General features: G+C 37.1%; 2 protein-coding genes across 3 annotated transcripts; one reads left to right on the top strand and one right to left on the bottom strand.

Moving 5' to 3' along the window:
- Nucleotides 1-18483, top strand: CCPG1 (cell cycle progression 1). Of its 2 annotated transcripts, XM_057372085.1 has the most exons (9): nucleotides 1-92; nucleotides 3944-4058; nucleotides 4534-4613; nucleotides 4817-5024; nucleotides 9094-9348; nucleotides 10954-11075; nucleotides 12158-13560; nucleotides 14762-14850; nucleotides 16116-18483. In XM_057372085.1, the coding sequence occupies exons 1-9, from the start codon at nucleotides 33-35 to the stop codon at nucleotides 16151-16153; spliced, it is 2370 nt and encodes a 789-aa protein (XP_057228068.1). In that variant the 5' UTR covers nucleotides 1-32; the 3' UTR covers nucleotides 16154-18483. The 2 variants fall into 2 exon arrangements, with proteins under 2 accessions (XP_057228068.1, XP_057228067.1); XM_057372084.1 differs by lacking the exon at nucleotides 16116-18483 and having other exon boundaries at nucleotides 2-92; nucleotides 14762-14942.
- Nucleotides 15858-23889, bottom strand: PIGB (phosphatidylinositol glycan anchor biosynthesis class B). Its single transcript, XM_057372086.1, has 12 exons — nucleotides 23766-23889; nucleotides 23551-23681; nucleotides 23195-23314; nucleotides 22469-22573; nucleotides 22192-22322; nucleotides 21461-21601; nucleotides 21023-21074; nucleotides 20403-20614; nucleotides 19105-19169; nucleotides 17518-17728; nucleotides 16578-16758; nucleotides 15858-15989 (listed from the first exon to the last, which is right to left on the bottom strand). Exons 1-12 carry the CDS (start codon nucleotides 23887-23889, stop codon nucleotides 15858-15860), a joined length of 1605 nt encoding a protein of 534 aa, XP_057228069.1.

Raw genomic sequence — 23889 nt, 5'->3', positions numbered from 1 at the left:
GGGTCTACTTTTACCTGCAGTGTGCTTTGAAAATGTCTGAAAATTCCAGTGACAGTGATTCATCTTGCGGCTGGACTGTCATCAATCATGAGGTATGCAGTTTCACATTAGTAAAGTTCTGTCTATCTGTATGCACTAAAATACTACTTCAACTTAGTAATTCTTGTTTTGTGTGGATCTTGCATATCAACAGAGAATATAGAAAAGAAATTTAWAAGTAAATAATAACATTGCTGTTTTAAAAACTGTATACTTTTACTATAGTTGATAGAAATTTTGATATTTATTTACAAGAATATCTTTTTCTGCAAAGGCTTTACATTGAAGAATTCGTAGAATTTCAGTCACATGCATTCTTTTGTTCTATCCTGCCTGAAAATGTGAACATTCTGTGTAACTTGTCTGTTGTTGCTAATGTAKTTCTTCTTTTCCTTATAAATCTGTRCCCTCAGCARAACARAGCTGGGAAAATAYCTTGTGCAGAAGGGAATGATTCCATGATTTCCCCAMGTTTTTTCTACCACTTAGGTGTCTGATCCTAGTTTCAGCAGCAGCTGTTCAGGAACAGCCCTTTGTCCTTAGTCTTCCTTATAGAAAATTAGGAGAGGGACAAGTGTGTATTCCATGACTGTAATGGRATAGGTGTCTGGATGAGATGTTGGTTTTAAAGTTGGCATTGTAGGGATGAAATCCATGCAGTCAGTGCAGTCTGGAGAGCAGGAGTCTTCTGTCAAGGTCAGCACTTAGGTTTGATCAAATGACTCCACTGATTGTGGTGATTGTAATGGTGTCTTCAACAACCTGCTCAAGTGCAGACACATAAATGTAGATGAGTGTATTATCTTGCCTTCTCCACRGTGGACAAGGTGGGCCTGAGTTGCTCAGAACCTCTGAGAGGCCCTACCTGGTAGAGTGGRTATCCAGTATCCTTTTCTCCTTTAGTCCTGAGCATTTTTGTATYTCTTCAGGTCTTGGCTGATGGGTGAGTGTTTGCTTGTTTGGTTTGGTTTTTAAATACTTGGCATTGTCTTATAAACTGAAGAGGCTGCTGAGCCAGAATCCTCAGCAGGACAGWTGGGTTGACAGTTTTCCTGGAAAACTGCTTCATCTACTCATTGCCTGCCCAGAGAAAATGTCAAGGAACACTACTTGAGATGTTTCATTCAGAGGAGGAAAGTAGAAAATAATGGCTAAACATCATGCATAGCAATCAGCACTTCACTGCACACTCCCCTGTGTTACAGATTATAAACAAAATGGCTAACTCAGAGCCAAGCTATTACAAACTTGTGACTGTACTCATGTTTTGACAATTCTGTGTCACAAGTGCAAGAGGTACGGTTTGAGGTTTGTAAATACTGGGCCATGCTTTCATTTCTGTTGGCAGCAAGGGGATATTTAAGTGATGGTTAAAACTGTTTTTTCTTGTTTTGGTCTGGTTGACAAGTTGGGAATCTTATCACCAAAAGAAACAAAAAACTCATGCACTCCAGTCCCCAAGGCCAAGTGGGATACAGGAGTGTGCAGGCTGCTGGACTCACAGAGTTCAGRTGAAAGTGAAAGGATTTAGAGGTTGACTTCAACAGTTGAGTTATTCAGCTGTGAAGTGCAGMCTTTATTTTCATTCTTGGGATGGTTATTTTACACTGTAACTGCAAATGAATTATGCAGTCCAAATAAGTTAACAAAACACAAGATTATAGGATGGCAGGGATTTGTCTAGCCAAAGCAGAACAGATTTCTGTGACGTGGAGTTTTTGTGTTCATACTTCAAGTTATTCATACTTGATTCAGTGAAATTAAAATGGGAGAACACTGGTGTTTAAGAACTGCCATTATTAGCACTCTTCTGGCAGGAGAGCTTTGAATCTGAGCATGAAGAAAGTGGAATGGATGGGATGGCTGGGTACCCTTMACACAGTTGTTACCCAGGGAGGGGTGACATGGACTTCTGTATACCTCAGTGAATTGATGGGGATATTATGGTATTATTTTCTCATATATGGTTGTGACCTGTATAGATGATGACACAGTGGAATCTGTTTCTGGATTTGTTTTGCAGTGAGTTAAGAGGGGCAAGAAGTGGCCKTTGTCCAGGCTGTGACTGCAGGGAACTGGCAGCTGTGTGTGCTGGACTGAGGGTGTGCTTTGGACAGAGAAGCAGTGCTGTGCATTGTTGGACTGCTGCTAAGAAAGGACTTGCTAATTTTGTGTAGGAGGGTAGTGAGGTGATAATACTTTTTCCTGACCTGTTGCTGAAATGGAAGAGGGATGAAGGTTCCAGCAGCAGGTGAAGTGAATCAGAGAGTTCATGCTTTCACACCTGACTGTGGGTTTAAGAAAAAGATGGCTTGCCATGTACTCAGCTAGACCATTTTCTTGGCTTTTTAGCTAAAATGGTACTCTGTTTCAAGCTACACTCCTGTGGTGTTTTTTCTGTTTTTTTTGTTTTGTTTTGTTTTTGTTTTTGTTTTTTGGGTTTTTTTTGTTTGTTTGTTTGTTTGTTTTTGTCTTGTGGAGCCTGGGCAAACTGAAATTTTGTTATTATTTTTCTCATTCACAATTTAAGAAATGAAAGTAGTGTTTCTATCACACCAGAGAACAATTGTCGACTAATAAATCTGTATACCTGTCTATAAAACCCAGCCAAGCTAAAAACCCTGAATGACTTTGTATTTTCGTCGCTGAGATTTCACTCAGATTTTAGTAAGTTACTTATAAATGTGAATTTCTGCAAAACATTTGAAATTAACCTTGTGCTACTTATGTAGTAAAAAGGACAAAGATACAAAGTGTTTAAGAAGAAAAAGATACAAAGTGTTTAACAGTTAACTAAAGCTTTAATTTCCACAGCCTTTTAAAAAGAAACATAACTTTGTAACATGTTTATAGAATGTATCTAATGCAATTCTTTTTTAGGCATCTAATCTTCCTGAAGTACAGTCTCTTCTTAAAAACAAAAGCATACATGTTTGCTTGAGTCCTGAAATGACACATCCAGGGAAACTGATCTGGAAGTATTGCTACTACTGTAATTTCACACCTGCTGTTGCAAAAATAACTATCTCTGTTTACAMAAACAGCTCAAGTTATTTATGGATCAAAGTCACTTTGTATTTTTCAGCTATGTTTTGCATGTTTGTGGTTTRATAATAGCCTTACTGATGTTTCATCAGTTCTTTTAARCAAAATCACAATGTAAAGAYTAAATTTTTGGAATTGTCAAGCMTATTGCYTGCCTTTARTACCCTGCAGTCTCCTCGCATYGTTTGTCTGCAGTTCCTCTTGTGCTCTGGTGTTGTGGCTGCCAGGTAGCTTACAACTAAGGATCCTTTCTGTATTAAAGACAGAAATCCAACATAGAGATTGTATAAATATTTGTTTTTGAGGTGTCAGAGGTGTAATACAAAAGCAGACTTTTAAATTTCTTGGCAGGATTTGAGATAGAGTGAAGTTACATGTAGTTTTTCCTGGTAGCAGTATTTATTAGAACTCATGATGGTATACTTGAAAGTTCCATTTTTGGGAGGGTGTGTGAATTTGCATACAATACATGGACCTGGGAGCAAGAATTAGRTCCCATATTCAAAACCTCCTCTGTTTCTCTAAATTGCATTAAATAAACAGGTCTAATAAGGATAATAAAAATAGTTATTTGAAGWACTTGGTGTARTTGTTAATTAAGCCTAAATTGCTGTCATTATTTTTCCACCTAGAACTGCCCTCCTGTGACTCTTTTTAACCTTGGTCATGAGTACTACACACTAACACGTGTTTCATACTATTCAATTACTTAATATTTCACTTGTTTTTCTTTTAAAGGTTCTGTTTTTCTCTTTCTCTTTTTATTACTATTGTTCTGTGCTCTTTGTAATCCTTTCCTCCTGCTTTACTGTTGGAAATCCCAATAACTGTAACATCCATTTCAACTCTTCACCTTCAGGGTTCTGACACAGAGATGGTGACTTCAGAAAATGGAAGCACAAATGAGAACCATGAGTTTGTTTCAGAAGAATATGTTTCTTTGCAAGAAGAGGAGCAAGCAATTGATTTGCAAGGTAAGATATTAAAGGAAAAGCTTGATGAAAAAGGTAAATATTGTTGTAGCACTGACACAAAATTAATATTTTCAGTAGCTTTTTATATACTTTGTGGATCTCTGTCAGACTACTTGCTTCACCAGTGTTATGGAAAATATTCAATCATCAAGTTTATAAGAGTATTTTTTCCTGAAATATGTGAAATTAGTAGAATGTCTTTWATTTTGTCCATACTTTAGATTTCTTATAGAATATTGTGCACTGGTGTTACTGGAATATAGTTTATAGAAGTGTTATTGTTCATAGAAATATTCCCTAGTAATGTCATAGATAAAATAAGAATAATTTGGAATGAACCATCAATACTTGTACTCCTATAAATACCATTGTGACACTGTATTTTAATATTATAAGGGTGTGAGCATAATTTGTGGTTACTGCTTTTAATCCCATGTTTGTTTGYTTGGATTTTTTCCTCTTTTTATTCATATAGCTCAGTGCAACAATGATGAAGAGATCCCGGCAGTAGACAATACTCTCTCTGGTTTTGAGGAAACTCAAACAGTTCCAGAGGTAAATTACATTCCAGATTACATTATTCAGAAGCTTCTGTAAGCCCCATCTGTCAATGGCAAAAAAATGTTTTGAAGGCATTAAAATAAAGACACATTTTTTTCCCTTTCTTAAAGTTCTAACAGTTCTTGGGGTTTTGTTTGTTTATTTTAATTACTGTTTATTTTATGTCTGAGTAAGTCTCACATTGTCCCTTTCCTTAGGAAAATAAAGAAAAAATTCCTGATGATGGGTCCTGCATTGGAACTGTTAGCGATGATTCTGACATWGTTACACTTGAAGCTCCAAAGGCAGAAGAAACTCAGAGTCAGGAGGAAGTTCCAGCTGATGGTGAAGAAGCTCAAAATTCAGAGGATTTTAACATGGGTTCCTCCTCTAGCAGTCAATATGCATTTTCCCATGTAGAAACTGGTAAGAGCAATAAATTCCTAAGTAACTGTGTGCAAAATCATCATCAGGAAAAAGCCCCAAACCAATCCTTAGTTAGGGAACCTTCTCTGTGTGTACAAAGGAAAAAAATAATGGCCTTGTTGAGTACAGTCCAAGTATTTGCAGTCTCTAGAAAAACTCTAGGTGCCCTAACYCTGCAGTTTTGTCTAAATGTATGTCTGCAGTCTTTTTGTTTGAAAGTGAACTCTCTCCTTAAGTGTTTACTMTTTTAAATAGAGAGGTTTTTTTGTAGCATATCTTGGAGAATTAGAATTACTTTTAGTTCATAGAATAATTTTAGGTTTTCTCTTGGCAATACTTTGGGCTTTGTATAGAGTGAGCATAAATGACTAGCAAGTGGGAAACAATTGATTTTTGGCACCAGGAGGACTAATAGCAGTCTGATTACAAAAAAATTGTACTCCCCTCACAGCTATTTAGTATATATTTRTATATTAATTTATTTAGGATACTCCCAGTATTAGGCTGAAATAAACAATGCATCATATTCAGGAGGAAGGAAATGAATATTTGTCCAATGAAAAGCAACAAACAAAACCCCAACAAATCCAAACAAAAAATTCCTGTCTTGTTGCTCTTCTCTAGTTCTCTAGTCTTCCTCTATGATTCTTTTTGGCTGCTTGTTTGCAATCTTTTCTGTTCTCTTTATTTTCTATGACACCTTTGTATTGCCGTTTTTTACCTTTCAAATTAAGTTTATTACATAAGCAGGATTTTACTTAAAATACTGTTTAATTTTAGGAATAGGATACAGCATCGTTGAATGTTCATGTATCTGTATAGAAACATTGGAAACATACAGAAACATTGGAAACAGAAAGTGACAGTTTAGCATCTAATTATAACCAGTGAAGATTTGTAACAAAGCTGTCATCTTCTCTAAGTCTTYTGAGGGATCTGATTTAATTTTAAAATTAGGATTTAGTTGACTTTGTTTTTTTTCTTTTAGGATGAGTTCTAAAAGTGCCTTTTTTTCCCCCCTATGTTTTTGTACACAAAAGTCAGTTGGCTGGAGAAGCTGTGGAAGATTCCTGATTGTGTAAGGGGATGGGGAAATGAGGTGAAAGAGCATGTATCTCGCAGCCTTCCTTTCCAAGGTGGTGTGATTAAATTTGATCAGCTTGTGCAAAGCTGATTGCTTGTGGCTTGCATGGAGTGTTCTTACAATTTTTAGTAGCAATCTGACTTGATCTTGTAGTGGTCATATTCTAGACAGATGCTTAAAGCCAATCCTCACTGAAGAACTTGGCTAAGCCATCAGTGTTTCATGTGCTTCATTACAAAGATGTTAACCTTGCATGTAGATTTGGGACAGACATCAGTGAGGTTTGTAACACGTTTTAATGTGTGCATTTAATTGCTTAAATGGATGGTTCTTGTTGGATTCCAAGCCTATGTGTGACTGGCAAAAAGAATTTCTTCCTTCTAACTTAAACAGATTTCAGCATGACCTTTAGTGCTGTGCACTCAATTGATGTGTTGGAGAACATGTTGGGAGTACTTTTGCAATTATTTTAAATGCCAAAGTTTTAGCRGTGACAGAAAGTGGCAACAGAAATCTTTGCCATCCAATTCCTGTTGAGTTTTCCTTTGTRCTGGGAAAGGATGAGTTTCAATTTTTTCCTACTGTCTGAAATGTTTGACAAGGATTTTTTGCCACTTTTATTTGCAATCCAGTTCCTGTTTAGGCTGTCTTCATCATGCAAAGAGAAATGTTTTAATATTGCTTCATGAATGACGATCAGCCAGCATAAGTGCTCATATGCTGCAGTGAACTATGTCTGAGCTGTGCTATGCAGAAATATCGAGGAAAATCATGTTCTTAATTGACTTGATCTGGTTTCTAGTGTAGATCTGACACTTTGAAATCACAGTAGAAGCTACAATTTTGGACTGCTGCTGTGGTCACTCTTCGTTTCATTTGTAGTCCTTTCCATTTTGGTACTGTTGGAGTACAGCTTTGTACTGACCTCTTACAGCAGCTGTAGGGCAGTGCCATTCTTGCCTGAAAGTGTAATTGCTGTTGACAACTTGCCAGTAAGTGCTTGTGAATGGCTCCAAGTGTTTTACAGCATTTTTTTCTTTCTGATTGTCTTTTTTKTTTCTCCTTTCCTATTCTTTKCTGTCCARTGTGTATCAAAGAATTTTCCCATTTGGCTAGAAGCAGCTTGTTTCTTAAGCACTTTTGTATTCCATGTATGTAAGCTTCTTTGGTTGTTGAAAAACCCTAAAAAAACCCACCAATGAGCAAGAATAACATCTCTTACTTACTGAGTTTGTCCTGTATATTTCTCTATGTCTGACCTCTGCATTCTAGGAATGCATTCTGAATGTTTGTCTTTGTTTTCSAGGATTGGGGAACTATGCATCTGCTTTAATGACTGATTCTAAAACTGTGTCCTTCTCTACCAAGCTATATAAATTCATTTAAGTGTCTGCATGKCTAAGTCACTGTTTAAGTGATTTGTCTTTATGGCAAAGTCTGCGTGGCTGGTCTGGTTTGACGGATTGACTAAAATAGAGTTTTTTATTAAGGGAGGAAGTTGTCTTTCATAATCTGACATGTCCACAGCGTTAGAAATTAGACGTGTTCCAGATACTAACTGATAATCTTTTCTGGGCTTGATGTAATCACTTCTATCAAGTTGTGATTTATTCTAAGTGAAGAATCTTAAGTGGTAATGCCTTTTATAGATAATAGCTAGCACTGCCTGGTATTCTTGTCTCTTCAGTGATGTGTGCATGGCTTTGCTCAAACAAATTATTTTACAGTTTTGAACGTTCAAGGATAGTCACTCTGTATTTTTACATTTTGAGTAATGATGTCTGATATGAAAATGAGCAACCATATTTCTAGGAGAGCCATTGGCATTGTGTGATTGTGAGCAGCAAATTTAGTGTCCAAGCAGGAGCACTTTGTCATATCTGGAGACTTCACTGATCACATTGAATCTTTCCAGACATGTGAATTAGGTACAGAATGTAGATACTTGAAAGCTACTTTTCCACCCTACTACTGCTTCCCCTTGATGTTTACCTTGCATTTGAAAATTATTCTTTTAAAGGAGGGAGATTAAATAATAAGTAATTATATACTGGATTATATAAATTTATTTACAGTATAAGCAGCGAACATTTGTACAAATGGGAACAAGCAATTKACAACTCTGTTGTTATTTTCCTGGTTAGAATATGTGGCTTTTGGGCCATTGRAACATGAACATGGAGATGGTATAATAAATACCGTTTTGCAAAAATTTTATAAAAGCTGTTTTTTTTTAAGGCCAGAATTTTTTCTTATCTCAAATCTTGTCCAATTCAATTTACCAAAACTTYGGTCAGGTAATAGAAGAATGTTGGGAAAGAATAAATAGAAAAGTACTTGTGTGGTTMTTTTCCTATGCAGTAGTGGTTGAAAACAGCTTTTTTGAAAGCTGGSTAAAGATTGAAATGTTGATTGAAATAAATTTGTATCTTGATTTTGAACATTTCTAGTAGCTACATTAATGGGACTTCAATGGAATTTTATCTACAATAGTATGTAGGTCGCAGAATGAAGTTATTTGAGAGTATGCAATAAAACCATATCTTTTCTTTTAGGAGGCCTTCTTTTAGCCAGYCTTTAGGTTGYTCTTTCATTATTAAATRATTAAGTTTTAATAGCTGCAAAAGAAGGATAACTGAATTCTTTCTACTTCATGAGAATTTGCAGAGGCAGTACATATAGATGCTTTAAGAGGCAGGATTGACTGAAACACTTTGTAAGGAGTGAATGRTAAGGTATGGAGGAGTACCCTACAGTTTTTTGGTGATGATTACTTGATCCTCTATAATTTTGTTTTAAAAAACCTATTTTTTAATTTTGGAGATCAAGCATTCTTTGCATAATTTCCAGCATAAACTGTAACACTAAGAATTTTAATTTTGCTTTATGAATGTTTTGAAGATAAATATTGTGGATTTTGATCCTCAATTTGGTCTTTAAGCGGCATTTAATTCACTTTAAGCACTGGTGTATGTTGCTTTTCAGTTTTCCCCTCTCAGGCCAGCCAGGATGAGTCGAGCAGTGATGAAACCAGCAGCCAGTCCAGCCCCACGGTGCGCAAACGCCGGCCCAGGAAGCGCGGGGTGTCGAGCTGCGAGCCCGAGAGTGCCGCCCCGGCCGAGCCAGAGCCGGAGCTGCCCCGGGACCAGCAGCACAAGCGCCAGTTCAGCGGGGGCCTCAACCGSTGCATCGTCCTGGCTCTGGTCATTGCCATCAGCATGGGCTTTGGACACTTCTATGGTGAGTGCAGAGAAGGCACAACTGAGTCCACRTCCTGCAGAGCAAATGCAGTTYTRTTGTAACTCTGGTATTTTTTCTTGTTCCCTGCTGACAACTTAAACGTAATAATGAGAGAAAGCATCTGCTACTGTATTGGTAATACAGGAAGGTCCTTCAGCAGTGCAACTGCATTTAATGTAACTACTTCATATATTAAAGTGGTAAATAGTAATTTTTCCAAAGTAGCTCTAATTATATATGAAAATATGCTTTTATAAAAAGATGTGATTCAGTTGGATACTGAGAATATAATTCTCACTGGATTTGGTATTGACTAGGATTAGGGATTTAAATTTTGGCACTTATTTAGAGATTGATAATAATTTTCACTTGATGCCAATTTCTTTTTATTCTTAGGCAAACCTGAAGGTAAGAGCCATGAGTGATACACTGTGGATGCTGTGCTTGCATTCAGATTTACTTTTTAAATTGTGTGTGTGTGTATGTATACACACATCCATACATGTATACATACTTACATTATGAAAATGAAATAATAAATCAAGTCTCAAGAATTGCTAATGTATGTGGRAGTATAGGAATGACTAATCCAGGCATGTAAAATACTTTTCATGTAGCAGCTAYAGCAGGTAGTAGTAATTGATGTGAAAACTGGTTAGAAAGCATTGTCATGCCAGAGGTGTAGAGAAGCAAAATGRCTAGACCAATCTATGACAGTTSTTGTGTTGGGACCTTGAGATTTCAGTTCTTTAATCCCTTCATTGTGTTTAGACTTGTGTTAATGATAAATACTATCCTTTAAAAGAATGTGGAGATCTATGGATGAGAAATACACTTTGAACATAAACTCAGGGTCATACCTTTRTTAAGGAATTCACTTGTTCATTCATTCAACCTGTACTTCTATATAAAAATTGTCTTCACTGATAATAGTGATGACAGTCCAGAAGTTGTTCTTGACAAAAAAAAATTGGTGGCTAGTACATCAAAGATACTTCTGAAAATGAGGCTGTCTCAGCCTTTGTCTGACAAYTGAAAAACAGAACATTTGCTTACTCTGCAGCCTTTGCTTATGGATAGGAGGAACAAGACAGGGCCTGCAATACTTGCTGCCATGTGAGCAGTGTGTAATAATTGTATTTCTGCATGAAAATTTGAATACTGTGCTAATACCCTTATTCATGTAATTCAATTAACAGTCAAGGTTGTAGTTCAGACGAGGATAATGCATGGACCAATAGTCTCCGTTTTATCCTGGCCGACTTGCATTTTACTAACAAAATTACAAAGAAGTCACACATATTCTTTCCTGAACCTTTTGTTGGTTTAGATCTAACTTATTTGTATGTCGAGTTCCAAAATTACTTTATTTGTTATTATTCAAAAAACAGTGTAAAAACAAATTTTTGGGTCTGAGAAATGGTTTGTCATTGGAAGAAAGAATTTTTGCTACAGCTAAACAGTTACTGGTAAGGACTGGGCAGAAATGGCAAGGTAAGAACACTTATGAATTTGCAGAGAGATTGAAGATGATGTTTAGGTTCCTCTGTTGCTCTAACTGCTTACTCTCAGTCAGTCTAACCAGAGAGTTTTTTATCTTTGTAGGTACAGTGCAGATCCAGAAACGGCAGCAGCTGGTGACAAAGACACGTGAATTAAAAGATATGAAAGATGACCTTTACCAGTGCCAACAAGAGCAAGGAGATCAAGTGCGCCACAAAGTGGGGGTAGGTGTGAGCTTAACTGGAAGTCATTGCATAATTCTGTCATTATGTGTGTATTTTACACAAAGTGAAAYTAATCTATCACAAAATCCATTAAATTTTTGGCTTTAGTAAGTCCTTTCAGAGAACTTTGCCCTGAATTCTTGACAAAGATTTATGTTGATTGAATTTGTTCTTGGAATGTTTAAACATACTGTGTTTTAATGTCTGTAGTCCATGAGTTATCTGGACACAGAGCCTCTCTGTTTCCCTGTGATATAATGCCAAGTTAGTTATTTTAATGTTAGTTATTTTAATGAAGACAGCTGAAGCAGGAAATGCTTATAAAAACATGTTGAACCTACAGGTTTTGTGAATTTGCTTTCTAAATTATTAATGGTTATTAATTTTTAAAATACCTAACCTGTACTTCTGTTTTTTTACCATTACACCATCCAGAGAGAAAGTTAGGGAGTGCTTTTGCATGTGTGTCTTTTTTTTTTTTTTTTTTTTAAGTTTTCTTTTATGTGGCTGTTTAGCAGCATTTATACATAATTCAGGGTGCTCTAGAGCTTGTCAATGATGCTGTCAGACTGGGGAGCTCCTTTTGTGTTAGTATATAGTTACATGAACAGGTGTGTTCAGCAACAAATTCGGTTTAAAATCAGTTCATGAATTTCTGCCCCAACTGCTGAATGCCTTTGCTTCTGCTAATTTATTTTTTGTGATCTGTAAATCCAGTTAGCTGGACATAAATCAACAGCATACATGCACATTTTGATTTCTGTTGAAGATGTTATGTTCATGTACCCAACTGACTTTCCTTTAGCTAGTTAAACCAATACAAGTGAGGGGTGATGACCTCTGGCTGGAAGGGGGAGTCTCTCACATGGTCTTTGTTGCCAAGAAAGTGTGTGATAAACAAACTGAACTGAGATAAACAAACCAGCTCTATTTTTGCATCTTGCTGCCYATGTTTCACTGCATCCAAAATTATAAGTAAGCTCTGTTTAGGYTATCTTGGTTCTTCTTTCTAACTAAAATTGTAACAATTTTCATTGTAATATTTTTGCTTGTTTTCTTTTTGTTTCTTTTTGTCACTCAAGGGAGATCTTGCCACGTGTTTGACCTTTACTGATGTGGAGAAGAAATCCTTTGATTCTCAAAAAAAAAGTCTTGCTGCAGAAAATCAGCACTTAAGAGAATCTCTAGAGAAGGAAGAAAAAGCTTTGGCCTCACTTCAGGAAGAATTAAGGAAGCTAAGACAACAAATTAGAAACTTAGAAGATAAAGGTAGTAGCACTGAATCTATTGTAATAGAAAATCAGAAACTAAGGGAGCATTTGGAAGAGGAAAAGCAAAGAAACAGCAATTTTCTCAGGCAGAAGGAAACACTCTTTGCAGAGGCACAGATGTTAAGGCGAGAACTGGACAAAGAACGTCATGTTACAGAAGCTCTGAAAAAAGAACTAGAACAGTTAAGTTCTCGTCAAACACCTGACAGTGCTAATGATGATGATGATGAGACATTAAGAGAAAATCAGGAAATAGAAACTCTGAGAGGAAGACTGGTAGAACTAGAAAAAAAACTAAACTTTGAGCAACAACGCTCTGACTTGTGGGAGAAGCTGTATGTTGAAGCAAAAGACCAAACTGAAAAGCAAGAAATTAATGARAATGGACAAAAGAAAGGTGGTAAAGGGCAAAGTAAGAGTAGAAARAAATCAAAGGAGACATTTTTTGGTTCAGTTAAAGAAACTTTTGATGCTATGAAAAATTCCACGAAAGARTTTGTAAGACACCATAAAGAAAAGATTAAGCAGGCTAAAGAAGCAGTGAAAGAAAACCTGAAAAAATTCTCTGATTCCGTAAAGTCTACATTCAGACACTTCAAAGATACCACAAAAAACATCTTTGATGAAAAGGAGAAGGCATCAAGTGATAAAAGATATGAGGCAAACAAGAAAGCTCGAACTTTTTACCGCGACCATAACTCCTATGAGAATCTAAAGCACATGCATTACAGGGGACCTCACATGCCAAAAGAATCCAGATATGGAAGAAAACATCATTTTACAACATTTGGAAAAGATTCAGATTCCCAGAAATGTCTCAATGATCACTTGTGTAATAGAAAACATCAATTTGCCCTAAAGGGCTGCTCTGGTATTTTTGAATGTGCTCATGAAGAATTCATTAGTCTCTTTAACAAAGTCTCGGATCCCATCAGGGTGGATGAATTTAATCGGCTAATGAGAAAGTATTTGCAACAAGTTGTACATAACTTTCACCACTGGAGAGAACTAGAAAATTTCATCAATAAGTTTTTTCATAATGGATTATTTATACATGACCAGATGCTGTTCACTGATTTTGTTAATGATGTCAAGGATTACCTGGAAGATATGAAGGAATACCAAAGTAATAACGAAAAGCTTTTTGAAGATTTGGACAAATATGTCTACAGATACTACTTCCATTATGATAATTCACCCCAGTATGGACCCAGGTTTGTTTCCAAGTTTCCYGAACTTGATAACATGATGAAGTGGTTTTTGTAAAGACAACTAATGGCCTTGTTGTAATGGATGGTCTTTGGGTGGATATGTGTATGTATGTGTATATATATATATATATAAACACATATATGCCAGAAGACTTTCTGAAGGACTTAGTGGAAATATTAGATTGTGTTACAAAAAGTGGATCTGTAGAACCTTTTAGATAAATTTTGTGTGTGTACATAGCACAATCTAATGTTTCTGCTGGGTTCTTTAGAAAACTGTAATGGTCAGTTGGATTTTTTAGACTGAACACTGATTGCCTGTCTGATGGAATGATTAACTGTCTTGGAGCATTAACYAGGACTTCCTTGTTGCCCTTTGCTGAATGAGGTATCTTTGAACAGTCTCCTGAGTCCTGTTCTCGCAGATATGTTCCCGCAAACTTTTCAGGAATTTCATTTACTCTCTCATAGATGAGTGTAATACTGAKTCAGTCAATATGCCCAGAGCAGAGCTCATCACACAGCAGGCTTTAGTGCAGATCCTGACCCTGACTAAATTTTGTTCAGACTTGCTCACAATRGTCCTTGGTGTGAATTGCTTCCTACATTCCTTTCCTGGATCTAAAAGTGTTCTCAGGGCCTTACGGATTTGCACTTGTATTGTTTATTATTTCASGCATTTTACTGCAAACCTGAATCTTTAACTACTTTGGTGTTACTAAATAGTATGTAAGGTAGTACTGTTAGTACAATAGTATTTTCTCTTATTGAAAGCTGAACCGTGGGGGTGATAGTCCTGTTATCTATCAAGTAGCCTTTTAAATGTGGTTTTGGCAAACACATAAGGTTTATGATTTTATTTATAGTCCATCTTCCTAATTTATTATTAAATGAACTTTATTTTTAAATTAAATACTTAATTTGTGAGAATTTCAGTTTGCAGAAAAACAATTTCAAATTCTTTTAATGATAATGTTATACAGAAGTTTATTATACCAGCTGCATTTTTACTTTTAGAAAGCTTTCATTTTATATATAACATCTTATTTAATCAAACAAATGTGTCCCCCATTTTGCTTATAAGCTGAAGGACTACTTAAGACTGATTTTGTTTGAACCTCAGCATGTTAAAAGCGGTTCTTGAAAATGTAACTGTGTTTCAAAATGCTTTCAGTAGTAATAAGCTTTTGTTTACTCTTTGCAGTCGACCTAAAAGACCTTCTTTTACACAAACTGAAAGTTCCAGACATGAAAAACAAGCTCAGAAGTACCAACACCGTAATAAAAGAGAAGGTAAATGGCATAAACATGGTCGCACTAATGGAAGACACATGGCAAATCTTGAAATTGAATTGGGGCAACTACCCTTTGATCCAAAATATTGAGTAATTTATTGTAAAAATTAAGATTAAAATTCACATACTCTCTGAAAATTAATTGTTTTTCAACAAAGCAGCAAGATGCAAGTTTTTTTTCTGAATCATTTGATTTTTACACCTTTTTGTTAACAGGCAGAAGTCAGGCTTTCTAATTTGCATATTCTGTACCATTGCTTTAACTGTTCTTTGGAAGTGAAGATAAATTGGGTGCCAGCACTATTGTTACAGAAACTAGGCATGCAATGACCTGTGTATGAAAATATGCTTAATTGCATTCCATTAGTGTAGTTAAAGCTTGAGCCATGCATAATGTACCAACTACTAATTCCAATGTTTGATAGACTAACTTCATCTCATCCTTCAAAAAATAGGTTTACATTGTGGTAATGTATTTGTTAGTGCTTTGTAACCTTATACTTGCTTCCTGTCTTTGGGGGGTGGGGGTTCAAGAGCCTGTTGAATTGTGAAGAATTTGCTGTGCTGCATTCTCATCAGCGTGCTGATTTAAACACTTGAAATGTCTTGCATATCTGCATATTGTAGAAGAAAAATAAAGAGACATTGTGGGTAAAAGTCTTTATTTATAAAACAAACTTAGCATAGTTGTACAGTTCTATAAAAATGGTCCAGTCTTGTATATTTTTTATTGCTTAAGTATTCRTGTGGTAACTTTAGTCCTCCCAATGTTTTCTAGTGTTGTAAGGTAGGTCAGCAACTCCACCCTGCCCTACTTGCTAGTGAAGAAGTTTTTTGTGTTTCCAGGTAGCCAGTGGCTACCTAATGGGACTTCCCATTTGACTTCCCATTTGACTTCCCCACTTTCAGACTCACCACTCTCCTCTCTGCAGTACAAGGTCTTCTAAGCATAGCTACTGCTATGCAAAACTGATCTCATTAGGTCTGAGGTCTGGAAACTGATATTCAGGGATGATTCATTTCAGTTTTTCTCCTGTAGATGTAGATGTGGCTTCCAACTCGTCCTTGAGGTACATGAGTATGAAAAACAGTGGCTGTTTTCTCATAGCCYCTTAAAGCTAGAAATGATGATATTTCCTGTAAATGAACATACATTAATTTCCACAGTAAGAAAATACAGCTGGGAGCATAAGAATAGTGTTCCAAAGTCTGCTGAAAACTATCAATTCAACTGTCCCTGGGAAGCTTTATCCTTTATTTTAGGAAAGCCTGCTAGAAAAAGAAGCACCTCTCCTGTTTGATCCTGTCCGGAGTGGATATTCACCAGACACCGTTCTTGAGTGCATGGACTTCATTAAAGATTTGAGGGGGTAAAAGGTACTGTGAGTGCAGGTGTTTTTGCTTTTCTTTGTTGCTTACTTAAAAGTGCAATTTCTCAGAACAGATGGCACATTTGTTTTAGTATGGATTGGGAAGAATTCCATAAAACATCACTTTGTGGTGTGTAGAATTTGCACAGTGGAGAAGCCATATGTGAACATTAAATATATATCACTGAAATGACATCAATACTCTTATTATGGACTAGAGGGTTCAATTTTAATATGAGCTCTGTTTTAAAAGGTTGTGGACAACTATTTTCAAAAATTTTAACTATAGTTCTTCCCTAATTTATTTTGTAACTTACCCTCAGAATTAGTTTGTTTCATCTTGCAGTTACCTTACCTGTTCTAGCACATTGAAGAAGATCAAGTGACTGGGTAATAATGTGTCATTGTAAAACTCCTTATTCAGCCAGCCAAGTGGGTTAGAGTAAAACACATCTGCTTCATCAGTGTAGTTCTCATTGCCAGTTAGGTTTGGGGGACACTGAAGGAATCTCATTTTCAGAGGACARTGAACATGACTAGGGAGAAAAACAAAAACACACATTTCATAAACTGACCAGTATCTGAGATTTGAAATGACTTATCGCTTTAAAAGATACCTCAGTAAAAATCAAAATCTATTMGATTTTTCCATCAGAGGGAAAAATTTTCTTCCCTTCAGTACTTCATATGAAAGCAAAGTAGAACAAGTAAATTCAGCTCCAAACTGCTGGGACTGTGTTGGTAGCAGTTCACAGAAAACACATTTATATTAATAAAAATACCCACTGCACAAGATCAGTTTCTTAAAAAGATAATTYTCCATATCAGCTTCACTATTTATATCTGCTTTAACATTTTGTTTACTTGCCAGGATCTACTGCAAACCTTTTGGAACAGTGACCTCAGTCACAGTATGTTGTAATTACATTTCTTTACTGCCTAGCTGCAGAAGTAAAGGTAAAATGAATAAATTTTGATTGTAACAATTATTGATTAGTTTTGCTACAAAGGCTACCATAATGAAGCAGTGTGACATGCTTGGTGAAGCTATGAGACTTACTGCATATCCTCATACAAAGGTATTTTACAAAAATGAATGAAGCTAGATGCTGAATTTTATTCTGTGGTATAAGCATTTGGCTTATGTCCCCTATTCGCTCTGTATTAACTGTATGAAAAATCAGAACTCCTCCTGTATACATTTATCTATCTCAATTTATTAGGTTTTGGAGAAATCTTGTTTTCTGATTAAGTGTTTGGAATTTAATGTAGTGCACTGTTAACTCATTGAATACCTGTAGAATGGAGTAGAGTGGCATGGCATCAGGATGAAGACAAAAGCTTGGGACTGGTGGGAGTTATTGCAGAGCTGCTGGATGTGACCCATAACATCCAGAGTGCCTCGCTGGTGAACCAAGCCTGTGTACAGGGCTGGGACTAAATTGGATAGGAGCAGGAAACTTGCTGCAGATTTTTTCCATGCTTTCAGGTGTTTCAAAGAATATCCTATAGAAACATTTGAGCACATTTGGGAGATAAACAATTCACACATTTTTGAAAGTACCCTAATATAGTGGCAAACCATTACTCAGTCAATAACAATACTTTGCTTTGGGATGCTTTACTACAGTGCACTTTGAAGTCTTTACTCTTAGAGTGCAAATTCAAAGGTTAAACTTTGACCTTTTATTTCTTGGATTTAACAGGGTAAATCTTAAGCCCACATMTGTCTCATGAAGTACAGAAATAAGATTTCAAAACCAATGCTTTATCTCTTTAAATTTAATTTCTTATAGTGAAAAATAGTCCATTCAATAGTTTGGAGAATGATATATGGCAACTTACTGATGTCTTCTGATTCATGCAAGTCCAAAGAGCCAGAATAAATGGTAACTACATGTGCATGGCTGTGGTATTCTTTTTCTTCAAAATGCTGAAAACTTCAGCATTCCTCTACTGTTACTAAATTTTAAGCTGCTGTCCTTGGAAGAGCATATCCTCCATTTTTTTTCCGTCTCCAGTCGCTGTCCTTTCCCCCACTTTTCTTGAAGGAGCTAATAACGGCAAAAGGCATTTCTCCTGGTGGGAGATAGGGGCTTCTGCAACATTCTCACAACCACAGCTTAGATGAAGATGGTGCAGACAGTGAACATGGCACACAAAACAGCTGTGTATTGCAGCCAGACTGAAAATCCTTTTCAAATCATGTACTTGTCAGCATCATGAGAAAAATATTTTATGTAGCTTTGTAACACCTGTACTGAATCACAGAAAGCAAGCCACAAGGCATGTTCCAGAAATCAGTAACAAGCATATTAAATTAGTTTTCAGTTGGTCAGTTTTTAGCAGAGAGCAAAATTATTGAAATAAGATTTACTTTTTTTTTAGACTAGCAAAATAGGTTAAAGAAAATGACAGTGTTCAGTGATTCATCAGTTCTGAACTTGTATTTAAAATGAAGCTATACAGCTTCAAGTTCCAGAAGTTTTAATTCTTTGTAATATCTGCATCTAGAAAAGGGTAGTTTTTTTCTTGCATAATTAAAAGCATTTGTCAGGCATATTTGAAAGTACTGTGTGGAAGAATACTATGAAGGAGCCAAGGAACAAGATTCATTCTAGTGGTGGCAATGGTGAGAAGTTAGGAATCACTGACACAATTGTATTTTTGCAGGAATACTTTTATCCATGCTAAAGATTCTCCATCTATGCTATGGTCACTTGCTCTTCCTCATCTTTTTTCTTTCCTTCTTAAATAGTAAGAAAAGCTTAGGCTAATTCTAAGAATCCATTGTCAAATACCTACACTGACAATTAACAGTCTCTCCCTGGGTAAAAGTTATACCCAGGTAAGTTTGCAAGACATTTGAAACCAATGCTTACCACAAAAAATCATGCAGAAAGGCAGTACTGGGTAGATGAACCTGAATTCCTTATGGCTCAGAGTGCTGTAATAAAACATATAAATACTAYATCAAGGAAGTTAAATGCTTCAGTTCTGTTGACAAAATGTGTTTTAGAGCACAGAAGACTGGAAGAGCAGCTGCATGTATTAAGAAGCTTTTGGTATTGAAGCAGTTAAGAATAAAAATACAAATTGTCACTTTTAAAGAACATAGTAAGTACATTCAAATTAAGATTATTTGATCGGTTCAAACCAAGCACTGGTAAAAATTCCTGGCTACTACAATTAAGTGGTCTCATTCTTCGACAACTAGATATAATTTACCCAGTACTAATTTGTTTTCTGTAATAAGACACAATAAATAGTGTGGATGAAAAGCTAAGATTCAAGTGCCCATTTGTATCTTGCAAATTAGCAGTCACCCCTGCTAATACAACATGACACAATTTCCCATGCCAACTTTTGGGACTTGTTTGGGGATTACCTGTGTCTTGGGAATCAAAAGGGTTCTTACAAAACTAAGGGAGATAAAAAAGTCCTAAAGCCAATAGAGAACTAATTCCAGTTTTGAGTTGGTGAGTAAGAAGAAAAGGCATTTCTGGTCTTGCTACTGGTTTACGGTAGTCTATTGTTACTGTAGTATAATAATATTTATTGCATAGTATTTATTTATTTGCTTTATTTTTTCTTGTCTGAAAATGTCTCGCCTGTTTAATCTACAGTTAATTCTGATGCTTTAGAAAAACTTGCCTTTTCTTACACTTCCGAGCTTAAAATGAGAAATACAGCCTTATGTTAGTTAAGAGCTGTATGTAGACTTGGAATAGATACGTTTTAGGGGCCCAAGAACCTCTCATCTTACTGAGGATGTATTAGCCAAATAAAATGGTGTTTTCATTAACCATCTAGGCATCTAATGAACAGTTTTCTAGCTAGTTCTATTTTTGCTTAAACACCTGCTGGGTGATTGAGTGTTGGTTTTGTTTTTTTTTTCTTTCATTTTCCATTGCATTTCATGCCAAATTATTTTATTCTTTAAAGGTCTAATCAATTCTAAAAATACATGTTCACTAACACTACGGGGAGCATTACTACACAAAATTCTAGAAACAGTTTAATAACTGACTGCATTTCTTGGATTCTTTGAATAGTTTCAAGTTTTCTATCAGTTAACCTGAATACACTGCTGCTTTGTTCTGGAGAGGACATGGGCTTTGCAAAGAACACAACCAGTGAGAGGCAATGGTTGCACTCAGGAGAGATTACCTGTACATACCTGTACACCACCACTGTCCAAATCACTGCCAGCAGAAAGATGCGGTACCTTCTTGGTGCCAGCACACAGCCATGAATAAAGAAAGGCAGATGGGTACCCAAGATGACTGGCAGTCCCTGAGTGAAGTACCAGTGCCAAGGATGAGAGCCRTAAAATGTTCCCAAATTCTGCAGCACATTGAATTTCACGAAGTTCAGCTGAACCAGTACCCACTGAGAGAGGRGGAGGAGTTAAACACAAATCCAAAGTCAAAACCAACAGATACATTGAAGTACACAGTCATCACTGGCCTTAAATAATATGTTTTCTCTATTTCAGTTTTTTTTTCAACTAAGACTCTTCATGGACTTCCTTTAATTAGCAATTAATCACAGAAGTGTAAATTTGTAGTTTGTTGATAACTATTCAGAGCTGAGCAGACTGATTTTATGTAGCAGTCCATCATTTGAAATAACTGAGGAGTCAAGTGTTCAAAGGTTTGTGGCTTAGGATAKGTTTAGAGATCATGGGTCAGACACTGCCACAGAAACAAGAGAAGTCAGAGAAGTCTGAAACATCCATCAATGCTAAAATACTAAGCCCCAACCTTCTTCTTAAAAGTCAAGTTTAAAACAGCTTACCTCACCAAAAAACACACGGTCAATTATTAAAGAGGTTCCTACTGTGACCAATCTGCAAAAATGGAAAGTTTGTTGCACTGATATTGCCTGAATTGCTTTAATATCTTCTCCAGATAGCTGTCAAAACTCTGATTCCTAGTATTTTCAAGATTATCCACACTCATGGYCATTTTACAGTGGCCACTTGCACAACCCCAGATTAAGCTGGAATGCTGCTCATGTTTCACCTTCATGAAGTCTTTCCTAGTGTTTTTTTGCAGCATATACAACAGTTTAAAGGARGCATGCCCCTTCCTTCAATTTTTGCAAAAGGGTTCTATTTGCTTCCTTTTTTATTTACATGATACCAGCTTTTTGGCTCATCTGCCTTTGCAGTGGYAAAACCAATCTTAAAATGTAGCTGTGCACAGTCACAGTTTAAATTCAGAAAGAACTTACCCAACTGGAATGCAGTTGTGCAGGATAAGGTCTGCTTTCCTCTCTTCTTGCAAAAAATGACTGAAGATCAAAGGCATCCATGGGATAACAGCAGTGGGACGAATAACAATTGCAAGTGCTACCAAAGCTAAATATTTACAACTAGAAGGAAGAAGCATAAAAACCCCAGAAGTTTATCAAAAAGACTGGTCAATTCTTTTGCAGACAGTGACATTTCAACAACWGAAGTACTGTCATGTCTCTGGTCAAGTTTTTCATACTGCAGGTAACTTTGATTTTCTGAGTGCAGATACTCTGTTTTGCTTGGAGGGCTGCAACTCTAGAATTGCTTTGTTAGCAGTTGAGTTGCTAACTAGAGGTACATTCCTGCTTTAAAATAGCGAGTGGTAAAGAAAATTGTGATAACAAATTCACCTCTAGCTAAACTCAAAAAAGCTCTTTTCCTGAATTACTACATATTCCAGTCCTTTAAAGTTTAAAATAAAGCTTTCCAAAGAGTCACACTTTGCATAAGGAAATGGGGAAATAGCTAATTTTACATACCAGTTATAACACAACCTTAAAAAATATTTAGAGGAAATACCAGACTGTTCCTTCCATGAGATACAGCTAGTGCTACATGAATGAGGGGCCTTTGGTTGCCTTAGATGTAGGATAAAAGTTAGCATTTTAAACAGTATCAGTTGATTCCCAACCCAAAAATGATCAGTACTTTTAGGAAAGTTTCTCACCTGTTCCCCATCTTGGAACCTTTTACTGGATAGTAGGAAAGTGCAAAAATGGTAAGAATAGTCTCCATGGTGTTTGTTAGAGTTCTGGTACAGGAATACCATGTAAACCACGAACAGAGTTGGCAGAAGAACTGAAAATAATTATGAACAACACATTAAAACAGGTTCACMTAAATGAAGGTGGTAATTCTTCAAGGTAACTTATCATTTTATTTTTATTTACACTGCAAAACCAGTGTTTATTCACATGCATTATTTTTCAAAGGCTGTGACTCACCACAAACTTTGCTGTTTCTGAATTTTCAAGGTGTTGCACTAATGAGTAAAGCTTCACATCAGCAAAAGCAGCCAGCACTGCCTGTGCAAGCCTAGGGACCCAGATCTGTGTAAGCAGAGAGAAAACTTGGAAGAGACCATGTTAAATTCCAGGTTTTGAGAGGGCTACTGAATTAGTGAATGACTGTTCAAGTATGAAAATAGTGAATTACTGAATATTCTCAATCGCTTTTTAAGATTTAAAAAATGAAAGGTCCTTGGGTAAGGATAGTATTTCTGTCAAAACTTCACTAGATAATGTCTAAAGTTCAGCGATTTATCTGAAAAAGCAGATTTACCTGCCATTCATCTCCAACAGAAATCAAAAGGGTCTGTTGTTAGTTAATTGCTGTGAATTTAGTACAAATATATATTGCTWAACACTTTGGAAAACTGAACTACTGTGCAAATACGATGTAGTGACAAACACTACCAGTACGATACTCAAAGAGATTGATGGAGGCCAAGATTAATGCTCTGCATTCGCAGGTATCAGTGCTGTGACTGGAGATCTCTGAATGAGTTCTGCCCCCTTGGGAAGTCAATGGGGTCTCTGCTCATGCATCTCTAACTGCTGGACTCAAGGCTTTGCATTTTTCCCGGACAATGATAAAAATACACTGTACTTAAATACAATGCTTTAAAAATAAATTTTAGTAGTAGATGCGCCTTTTTTGGTCATACTCACCAGCAGCTGAACATTATCCTGAGCCAGCAGCTGTAATGCTTTATACATACTTGCAAAGATCAGTGGGTACGAGTAGCCCCTTAAGCTACTTGTCCATTCCCAAGTCAGGTAACCATAATTATGAATATTAAGGACAGATCACGACCAACTGAAACGAAAAGCTTCACTCGAGCCATCTGGGTCCCCTTGGCCTTGGGGTGTTTGTTGCGAGTCAAGCCAACACTTGATTGCCACCGAAAGCCGTGCCCGGGCGGGGAAAGCTGCRCCCGAGCGCTCCCCCGCCCACGGCACCGCGTCCCCTCCGGCCCGTGGGGAGCAACGAGAGGACGCGGGGTCGCAGGACGAGAAGGATATTTGAACACCATGCGATGCGCCACCTCCAGCGACTGCCAGTACTCGTCCGGGACGAAGCTGGTCTGGACGAGGAAGCAATTGAGCGTCCGCAGCGCCAGGGCGAGCGCCAGCACCGGCGCGGGCGCGGCCTCACCTGCGGAGGCGAGGCCGGTCCGTCACGGCTCCCTCGAGGAGCACCCCCGCTCCTTCCCACCCTTTTCGGCCCGGTCCCGCTTACCGGCACCTCGCTGCGCGGCGGCCCCGCCGGCCGAGCCGTACAGCACCGACCGCCGCTTACGGAGCCGCACCGCCTCCGGCATCCGCGCCCGCAGCGCCGCGGCCGCCTCCATCCGCCGGGGCAT

Source organism: Malurus melanocephalus, unplaced genomic scaffold (assembly GCF_030028575.1).
Source record: "Malurus melanocephalus ecotype Western Australia unplaced genomic scaffold, MMel_1.1 scaffold_163, whole genome shotgun sequence".
In the NCBI taxonomy this organism is placed as follows: domain Eukaryota; kingdom Metazoa; phylum Chordata; class Aves; order Passeriformes; family Maluridae; genus Malurus; species Malurus melanocephalus.
Note: the sequence above shows the minus strand (reverse complement) of the source record. Positions and strands in the feature narration are given on the sequence as shown.